Source organism: Chiloscyllium punctatum, chromosome 29, assembly GCF_047496795.1.
Source record: "Chiloscyllium punctatum isolate Juve2018m chromosome 29, sChiPun1.3, whole genome shotgun sequence".
In the NCBI taxonomy this organism is placed as follows: domain Eukaryota; kingdom Metazoa; phylum Chordata; class Chondrichthyes; order Orectolobiformes; family Hemiscylliidae; genus Chiloscyllium; species Chiloscyllium punctatum.
The window spans coordinates 61,970,294-61,981,389 of NC_092767.1; the positions used below are offsets into that span (position 1 = coordinate 61,970,294).

The window sequence follows — 11,096 nt, forward strand, 5'->3', positions numbered from 1 at the left end:
TTGCAGACAGAATGCAAGTGTTCTGCAAAGCAGTCACCCAGTGTATGCTTTGTTTCCCCAATGTGAGCAGCTAGTGCAGTAGGCTAGATTGTGTCAAGATTAGTGTGGTGCTGGAAAAGCACAGCAGGTCAGGCGGCATCTGAGGAGCAGGAAAATCGACATTTCGGGCAAAAGCCCTTCATCAGGATTCCAGCAGTACTCACTTTCACGAGATTGGGTCAAGTGCAGGTAAAGTGCTGCTTCACCTGCAATGTGTGTTTGGGCCCTCAAGTACTGAGAAGGGTGGAAGTAAATGGATAAGTGTTATGTTTTCTGTAGTTGCAGCGGAAGGTGCCATGAAGCTGTGGTGGAGGTGTTGGGAGTGAAGAAAGAGTGAACCAGGCTATCCTGGAGGGATCAGCGGAAGGCAGGCAAGGGAAGGAAGGGGGTTATGTGTCTGGTGGCAGCATCTCAGTGGAGGTGGTGGAAATGGCAGTTAATGATCCTTTGGGTGTGGATACTGGTGGTATGGTAGGGAAGGAAAACAGGGACCCTATTGCTGTTGCGGGAGGGAAGGAAGTGGTGAGGGCTGAAGTGCAGGTAATTGACCCAGCTGAGGGCAAGGTCAACAACAGTGCTGAGGAATCCTCTCTTGAGGAAGAAGGTGGACATTTCAGAGGCTCCCTTGTCAAAGTTGTCATCATCGGATCAAATGTGACAGAGGCGGAGGAAATGGGAGAATGGAATAGATACTTTACAGGAAGCAGGATTTGAGGATATATAGTCCAGGTAACTGTGGGGGTCGGTGGGTTTACAGTGGATATTTACTCCTTATGCTCTCCCCCTCATCATATCTTCTGCATTTAAACTGACATTTTCCAAGCTACTACCAGTTCTAAGGAATGGTCACTTGACACGAAACATTAACTCTGATTTCTCTCCACCGATGCTGCCAGACCTGCTGAGCTTTTCCAGCAATCTCTATTGTTGGTTCTGATTTACGGCATGCGAGGCTCTTTCAATTTTGATTCTGGTCAATTTCTTTTTCACCCTATCAAAAGCCTCAGATCCTTCCTACAGTGTGGTGTAGAGACTGCACAATACCCCAAACGTTTTATACGTTTGCAACATTACTTGATGTTATAGAATCATACAATCCTACAACACGGAGACAGGCCCTTCAGCCCAAACTGGCCCACGCCAATCAAAATATCTATCCATGCCAAGCCCATTTCCCTGCACTTGGCATATATCCTTCTAAACCTTTTCTATCCATGCAATTGTCCAAGTGCCTTTTAAATGTTGTTAATGTACATGCCTCAACCACTCCCGCTGGCAGCTCATTCCATATATGTAACACCCTCTGTGTAAAAAGGTTGCCCCTCAGGATCCCATTTATTCTTTACCCACTTACCTTAAACAGATGCCTTAGAGTCCTCGATTTCCCCAACCCTGGGAACAATATTAAGTGCATTCACCCTATCCACACCTCTCATGATCTTAAACACTTCCATAAGACATGCTAAAGAAAAACATCCAACCTCTCCCTATAACTCAGACCCTTGAGTCCTGGCAACATCCTTGTAAATTTCTTCTGCGCTCTTTCCAGTCTAATAACATCGTTCCTAGAGCAAGGTGACCAAAACTGAACACAATACTCCTCAGTGCAGCCTCACCAAAGTCCTGTACAACTTTCTATAATACTCAATGCCCTAACTGATGAAGGTCAGTGTGCCAAAAGCCTTCTTCACTGCCATGTCAACCTTTGACTCCCAGCCAATATTGTTAACCTGAGACATAGCTGTCATTAGTGCATCTATCTTAACTTGAGCATTGCATGTACGTAAGTTCAGTTGATATTGAATATTAGGGCTGATTACCTTGTGCTTTGATTTCCGTTTCTTTTTCGACCTCTTCTTTTCTTTTTCTCTTTCTTTTTTTCGTTTTCTCTTCATCCTACGATGGGATTTGTCCTTATCCTTATCTTTCTCATCATCCTCATGATCCCGCTCCTGCTTTTCACATTTGTCTTTAATTTTCTCCTGGGACTCCTCTTGAGCTTCAACTTCCTCGCCATCATCTTCTAATTCTCCTTCTTCCAGTTCTCCTTCTTCCCTATATTACCAGAAATGAATCATCAAAGGCAGAAATTGGCAGTAGAGACAAAAGTGACTAATTAGCAATTAAGCAAAAAAATCCTAGAATTACTTTATGATGCCAGTTATAATCCAGCGAATGAAAACAATAAATCAATTGTTCTTTGTTGGGATCAGAACTGACCACTACCCAGTTCCACTGAGTACAGAGCCAAAAGCAGGATGCAAACTTCACTGTCTAAGCTAAAGTAGCCATCATGTGGAGGTTCCGGCGTTGGACCAGGGTGGACAAAGTTAAAAATCACACAACAGGTTATAATCCAACAGGCTTATTTGGAAGCACTAGCTTTCAGAACTCTGCAGCCGCATTCCAAAAGCTGGTGCTTCTAAATAAACCTGTTGGAATATAACCTAGTATTGTGTGAGTTTTAACCTCAAGCTAAAGTGAAATAGCAACGTAATTCTAACAAGAACCTGACTCAGAAATAGCAACATACTCATAGCTCAATATGATAATCTCCCAACGAGTTAAATTGACTGTAACTTTAAAGAACAATTTCATTAATTATATGATTAAACAATATTGCTATGGAAGCAATACTTCCAATTCTCTCTTGGTATGTCAGTAATGCTTTGGGGGTTGGGTTCCACATGTCTCAAGAGCCCTGTTCTACCTCAAAATACTGGTTATTGGTCACTCATGAGACCAGACAGTGAAATTCAATTGTTGTTTCACTATATTGAGGCAGAAACCAGCATATGTGAAATTGAGGACTCCTTTGAATTTCTGTATTTTCAGCAGCTACATTTTTTGTGAGAATCCTAAGTGGTAACACAAGAAAGTTATTCCTGTCCTCACCTGAATTCAGAATAACTTTCTCCCTTTCTAACCTCACAAGGACTCAGATCAATTGTAGGACATCAACGTCTTGGTTGAAGGTAGTGAGCTCTGCACAGACTGAAGGTTGATGTTGAACCTTCTGATTTGTAGAATGGCAATAGTGGTATGACACCACAAAAGTAGAGCTATCCCAATGAATCTACACTGAGGTAGTCAATACTTGCGGCAAGTACACCAACGAGGTCTGGTTTGTGGTGAAGCTAATTGAACTCAAACACAGTTCATGTACTAATGCTGCATGCTGGCTTTAGTTCCCAATTCTGAAGAAAGAGTTTCCACCCTGAACACATCCCTAAAGAAAAGTACGTGCTGATGATTGGCGAAAACAAGCAGCAACAAGGGCTATGGCTTTCTCCAACATTAAACTTCCATCACGCCTACACATTCACAGTAAGATCCATCAAGAGATTGGACTCCAGCAAAAAAGAATCAACGGCTCAGAAATGGAAGAAAGTCAAAGGGGAAAAGTGTTTTCACATTTCTGGCATTTTACTTTGTATTACTGGTTTGCTAAGAACAGGTAACTAGGTAAGAGTTAAAACTTAGGAAATTAACCAATAAAGCAAAATTCAAACATTACCTTTTACTGCTTTAAAAATTGCACATCTACGACGTTGTTTTTATTGCAAAAAAACGAAAGGCAAATGTAAGCAATCAATGACTTATATAATGCAGTTTACATGCCTTTTGTTTTTATATGGAATCAATGTGGAATTCACAAAGCAGTAATGCAAGTTTTTGAAGGTACAAATTCAAAAATATAACTTTTTAAATCATAACAAGATCTAATAATAATTCAAAAATACTACCCAAAGAAAATATTTGTCATAAACAGAAGTGATCTCTAGTCTCTGTTGAGTCAGGTCTCAGCCAACAGCAATATTGATGAATTATGTAATATTATGAATTTTTTAAACCCTCGTTTCACTTTGTTGAAGAATGAACAAGATGGGGCAGTCAACACACATTGGTGATAGCAAAGATCAAACTTGGATGTGGTATTTTTTTCCTCCACTTATGACACTAACTCACTGCAATGTTTTGTATCACTTAGTTACGGTATAATAAAGAACCTGTATGATATTGGGTAAGTAACTAACATTTAAGTCTAAAGTTAAAGGCCACACAATTTCCACTCCTAGATATTTCCATTTTCTGTGCAGTTGCTTCGATGGGTACGAGAGAGAGAGACATGGTAATGCACTCCCAGTCTCATTTGCCTGAACAAGGTTTCTACCTAATGTTCAGACTTTCATACCTTTTTCCTTCAACTGAAGTCTCTATAAAAGCTCTAACATCCATTAGCTGCTTCTTGGCGAAAACCAACTGCAAATTGTCAGGCCACAGTTCTCTCCCAAACACCATAACAGTTCTGACAGAGGATGCTGCACAAAACTTTAACATTTTTTTTGTCAAACGTTGACTGTCAAGCAGTGTACCTTCCATCATTTATGTCTTTAACAAACATGCCATTGTAAGTTTAATTGTGCCATTATGAAACATACACAGTTAACACTTAAAATTGAAACTATTTGCATGCATTTATTATTAAACATCAAGCAGCTGCGTTCAAATTTATTGTATTATTAAAATGGCGATTGTTCATTGTCATAGAGTCATACAGCACACAAACAAACCCTTCAGTCCAATCTGTCCATGCAAACCAGATTCCTAAATAAATCTGGTCCCATTTGCCAGCATTTGGCCCACATCCCTCTTAAACCCTTCCTATTCATATACCCATCCAGATGCCTTTTAAATGCTGTAATTGTACTAGCCTCCACCACTTCCTCTGGTAGCTCATTCCATACACGCACCATACTCTGCTTGAAAAGTTGCCCCTTAAGTCCCTTTTAAATCTTTCCCGTTTCACCTTAAACCTACACCCTCTAGTTTTAGATGCCTCCACTGCAGGAAGATACCTCATCTGTGTATCCTATCCATGCGCCTTATGAATTTTTAAAACTCTATTACATCACCCCTCAGCCTCCAATGTTCCAGGGAAAATAGCCCCAGTCTATGCAGCCTATCCATACAGCTCAAAATCTCCCTGCTAACTTTCATCTGATAATTTTAAATGAGAACATACCTGAGGTAATTTTCTCTACTCCTGAAGGAGTTGAAATATATTTGGCCACCCTCAAGTGGTGGTTCTTTATGGAAGCCTAGACATGGAAAGTTAACAAGCAATTCTACAACCTGTGGCACCATTTGCCAACCCAGCTTCACCTGATAGCAGCAAATTTTCCACTATCAGCTATTAAACTGCATTTAGGAAAGTGCACCTCATTTGACCCGTTCCTTCCCTGGCTCTGGAAAATTAAAGCCAAGTGAAGCACTGCTGGTGTGAAAATCAAACAACCCAAAACAAAAAACTAATGTCAAACCTCACAGCCTCCTGGCTTGTACTGTTCAATAAAGAAACAGCATGCAACTTTGCTAACTAGATATTAGGAACACAACACTTCGAACTTTTTAAAGCCTCTTTAAATTGGCGTCTATAGATCGATGTCTACTAATATCGGAAAGATCTTTGCATTATCTCAAACCTACCCTTATACACAGTACCCACTTTCACATCCCATCATTGGTGGCTGTGAACTCAGCCATCTAAGGCCTAAACTCTGACATTCCTACTCTCCAGCTCTTTATCCTGAAGCATTTCAAACATCTGGTTCTTGGACAAGCTTCTAGTAATCTGTCCCAAAAACCTATTCTTTAGCTCAGTGTCAATTTTTTGGATAATTATTGTCATGTATAAAGTGTTGGGTGCTTTAGCTAAAGGTGCTAATATAAAAGCTGTTGATTTTTCAGTAGACTTAACACCTAAACCTTTACGCCATTCACTCCATTTTATATAAATTTGTAGCTTAAAAAGAAATCAGGACTTTGTTAGGAGAGTAGAAGAATTTCACTTATGGTTGGAACAATGCTGAGCAGAAACAAGCTCTATCCTAAAATAATTCTTTTGGGGAAAAGAAATCAGATTTTATGTGCCTCTCAGTACTAGTTTTACAGTGATACTAACAGAAATCTGATAACTGTCCTGTCCATCTTCAGAGACAGTGAATGGTATATGAGGACCTTATAATAGTGACAAATAGTCAGAGAACATCTTATATTCAACGTACCAGCTTCCCAATTCTGATATAAAAGAGGTAAACATCCCACTTTAAACAGTATGGTCTATATATGAGTATGAGTATATTAAAAATGAACAAGCAGAGGGTGGTACATGTATGGAATGAGCTGCCAGAAGAAGTAGTGAAGGCTGGTACAATTGCAACATTTAAGAGGCATTTGGATGGGTATGAGAATAGGAAGGGTTTGGAGGGATATGGGCCGGGTGCTGGCAGGTAGGACTAGATTGGGTTGGAATATCTGGTCGGCATGGACGGGTTGGACCGAACGGTCTGCTTCCATGCTGTACATCTCTATGACTCTATGACAGGAATTTTTTTTTAAGACTGAAAACCAAAAGGACTAAGGAGTATATATTCAGTGCGCTAGCAGCACACATGCGGGAAAATCTTTAGTGACACGACTGAGGATTTTGATATAGAATTTCAAACATTTTGGGTTGTTGCTAGCCGCCTTATGACCAATGTGTATTTTCAAAATGAAGGAATTCAGACAATCTTCACACCAAAACATCGCAAAATAAAGTCAGTACTTCTGGCTTATCTTCAAAAACTACAGCTAAACAATTTTTTTAAACAATATATTCTTTCACAGAGTGTTGGCAGTAAGGCCAGTATTTGTTGCCCATCCTTAATTGCTTTTACCTAAGTAGCTTGCTAGGCCATTTGAAGAGGACTGTGAAGAATCAACCACATAACTTTGATCTGGAGTCATGTAGGCAAGCCAGGATAAAGACAATAGATTTCTATTCCTAAAATGATGCTAGTGAATTAGATTTTTTTTTTAAAACAATCCATGATAGTCAACACGATCATCATTACTGAGACGAGCTTTATATTTCAGATTTGTCAATTGCATTCAAGTTCCACTAGGTGCCTGATAGCACTTGAATACGCCCCCCAGATCTTAGGCCTGGGTTTCTGGATTACTGCTCCAATGGCATTATGACTGCACTATCATTTCCCCAAATAAATTAATATATTTTTTAGTTACTGGAAAATCTGGAGACCTACGTAGCTTGTATTTGCATAAATAGAATTATGGAGTATATAGTGCATAAAAATAGGCCAATCGCTCCCTTTCCCAGCATACACTTGTCTCAAATACTCTTAATTGCTATTTCATTCAATTCAACTATTCCCTTAAACTACATTCTTACCAATCCTTGGGTAGGTTTCTTCTGAATTGTCTACTGGATTTCATGGCAACTATCTTATATTGACGGCATATAGTTTCTTCCCCACAAGATTAAACATCTTCCCTATATGCACGCTATCAAAACCTTTCATCACTTTAAAGACCTCCGTAATGCCACTGCCCTATTTTTCCATCCAGAGAAATGACCCTGCTTATCAATCTTTCCCTGATATGAACACCCATATATTTATATTATCCTTGTAAATCCTCTGCATCCTCTCCATTATCCACACACCAATGTAATAACATGGTGAACAAAACTCCAATAGTCGTGAGTGTCGTAACCAAGGTTCAAGAAGCTGAATATAATATCCCCCTACTTTTCAATTCCATCTAAATGGGGCAAAGGAATTAGGTGTCTTTCAAAAAAGCACCAGTCTAGAGAAAATGGCAGTTTTCCGCAATTATTAGCCAGAACTCTTCCACAACCACCATTAATCTAGAAGGCTGTGAAACGTCTAGATGCAAATGCAGTAAGGCATTCAAAAGTATCGCTTTACAGTGTTTCATACAATGAGCCTTTGTCCTAGTGAGCAGGAAAGAACATACCAGTCTCTGAAAACTGGATTTAACATCCAATCAGGCACTCTTACACCTGATCATCATAATCCCTATTTACATCCAACTGAAACACTCTGGTCAGGTTAACAACATATGTGGAAAACCGGAAATGTTCAAGAAGGCAAAAACCATGATCTTTTGAATATAGAAGCAGTGGAAGAAATAGGATGCCTCATATGCCGCTAGGCACAGAAGTGACAAATTAGTCTTGATATGGCTACGTTAAACAATTACATTTATTGACAATGTTCTACCACTATTATAAATTGCCGACAAAATCTCACTATCAACACAAACAAACAATGCAACTTTCTCAATTTATTTCACTGTACAAATGAATTTTCTCCCCGTCCCATTGACTGAAGATATTGCATCATACTCAAGTTGCAACATGGTACTGAGTACCTTCAATCTCCATCGTAGAATTATTATTCATGTGGGAAGGTTAGTTGATTTTTCCATAATGTAGACATAACAGTAGAACCCAATCCTCTCCTTAGGTGATGTCCACATACAATTGTCCTTCCAACATCAATCTGATATTCTCTCCTTTAAGGGGCACTGTAGCATCCTCACTATCTGTAGACTTCACATCTACATAGCTCAAAGCTTTTACTAATTGAGCCATTGGGAAAACACCATTCTTTTAGGTAAATAAGTCCAACAGATGGAGTCATAACAATGATGTAATACATATCATTCCCCTTTCCTTTTCCTTAAACTCCCATTGCATCCTAGCTTCAATATTACCTGATCTAGCCTGAAGGCACTGTCAGAAATCATTTAAAAGATGAGATTGAGTTACTAGTCTTCCTAACTTTTTGAACTACTTGGCATTTGCCGCTGCCAGAAATGGGAACTCAATAAATGAGAGAGAATTTATCCTACTCCCTGATAAACAAAATTCTGCACCAATTCAAAGAACCCAGATTATCCTGTCCTTGAAGAACAATGAAAAAAAACTTTGTTGCTAACTCTTAAAATCATGATTCACAAGAAAATGATCAACATGACAGGATTGTCATTTGTAATTAGATAAACAGTTAACGAGAATTACCGACATTTTATTATTTAATTTTCTCTTTCAAACTGATCTTAAATTTCCCAACCCCATTCCAAACTTTCCTTGCATAATTCCATGACTTTGCAAATGAGTTGATGTGAATGATGCTCAAGTTTAATGTAAAATTTGGTAATAATATACCTAAAGCCTGCTCTTCGATGGCTTGATGATCCAAATTGGGAAAAGCAATTTCAATTTGAAAGAGGGAATTAAATTATGAGGAAAAAGGTGGCTCATCCTCATTAAATATCTATTGTTTATAAATTATCATCCTGTCATGTCAATCAAACTCCTAGCTAGGTTCTATGTTACCCCAAATACAATGAGTTTTATAAATTACTGAAGCAAAACAGTTATTGATACAATCATGACTATTGTTCACATCATAACTACACTGTCCAGGTTAAAAGATTAAGCCATTCAGTATTGACACATGAACTTAATTTATCGAGATCTTCAGGTTTGTACTTACCCCATAAATGGACTCTACATGTACCTCAAATTTCTTTGATGAGGCCTATTTCAAGTCATACCATGATTTTGCCAACATCGGGATTACCTATGTTATTTAACTCCAGGGTATTGATAAAATAACTTTGGTTTATAAGTGATTTTCAATAAAGGCAGAGTTCAACCATAGCAGCATTTTGATCCATAACTAATATTGAAAATGCAGTTGAATTCAACCTGCAATGACTGACCCCCATTTCAATGTTGTCCTAATCTGCCTGCTGATAGAAAATGACAATGTCTCAAATTACTCTATTAGTGGTACTATATTTACTTATATAACCCATAGACAACAATTTGAATTTGGAAGGGTAAAATCTATGCTGTATTGTTGAGTGTTTTCAGTTTGTATGGACATATTTTTTAAAAATTTATATGTTCACCATTACACTTTATTGATATCCTAATGGCAACACTGTAACTTTTTTTTCATAACAGGAATAAAATTACATCTACAAAAGAAATGTACAGCAAGGGACCTGTTAGCATTCATTACTGAAGACATTGAAATTAACGAAGAGTTGTAATTTGTTTTTCTTTGCAAACAAAGGAATGGATGTTTCACAATGACCAGCAAATACTGTACAAACAGAAGGTTTTTTTTAATATGGTTACAACAGATTTTGAAAGGATCAAACTGAAGCCACGTTAAAAAAAAGAATAAAACTTGGGTAGTTGTATTTGTGAGGCGATTGCAAAGTCATGTTTGAAAATTGATCATGCATACTTAAAATAAAATCACAAACACATCAAGATAGATTCAAAGCAGGTTTAAAACAAATGATAAATGTTTCCCCATTTACAATGGGGACGCTGGGTAAAAAAAAAAATGAAGTTCAAAGGTCAATTGCCGATGTCCTTTAACCGGGCTGCGTTTTGTTAAAGGACTATAGAGGAAAGAATAAGCATCAATGAAATAAAATTAATAAGCATACAGAAATAGGCCCTACTGTAAAAAGAACTCCTTTGCATTAAAGACATAGTCACATTGCACTCCACCACCCAAGCATGCGATTAGGCCTTAAATCACCCCTTAGTTCCTTCTTTTTATATATGAAAAGGATATTTATATATATATATAAAATCCAGCGAACCAATTTTCAAGAGGATTTAGAATGAGAAAGAAAAAATCCTTCTTTAAAAAATGTTAATCCACAGATACATTCCTCTACCTTCCGTTTCCAAGGTTTCCCTTCAGAAAAATTGACCTTGGTAGATTGTTGGATAATTTGTTGTTGTTTTTATATAAATATATAAAAAGAGAAATGTTGGATAAAAAGGTTGTTTTTACTCGACCTTTCGTCTCCTGACTCAGTGAGGTTGATGTTGTTGTGTTCGTTTTGGGGGGACTGCTTGTTGGAGGAGGTGAGGCTGAGGCTTTCGAGAGACATTTTCTCTCTCGCTCTCTCCCTTTTGTCTTTACTCAAAAATTATATATCTCTCTCCTTATTGGAAAAAAATTACCACCGGGCACTGCAATTGAGCTCTCACTGATTCTTGAAATAGGAAATAAACGGTTCTGTTGTTACTGTTTAAGCGTTTTGATATTGGCAGCTATTTTCTCGGTGCTTTTCTGTGCGGATCCGACCCCCGGGTGTCTCTCCATTACACACACTGACTGAAAGAGGAAGAAAACACCTTCCACAAC

At 38.2% G+C, this 11,096-nt stretch overlaps 1 protein-coding gene across 2 annotated transcripts in view; it reads right to left on the reverse strand.

Moving 5' to 3' along the window:
* zc3h4 (zinc finger CCCH-type containing 4) overlaps window positions 1–11,076 on the reverse strand; it is a 77,287-nt gene extending 66,211 nt beyond the window's left edge. For both annotated transcript variants that reach the window (XM_072549218.1, XM_072549217.1), the window contains exons 1-2: window positions 10,745–11,076; window positions 1,860–2,094 (exon numbers count right to left, since the gene is read on the reverse strand). In XM_072549218.1, the coding sequence (XP_072405319.1) occupies window positions 1,860–2,094; window positions 10,745–10,839 (330 nt within the window). In that variant the 5' untranslated portion in view covers window positions 10,840–11,076. The remainder of the gene's footprint in view (window positions 1–1,859; window positions 2,095–10,744) is intronic.
* Window positions 11,077–11,096: the final 20 nt, after the last annotated feature.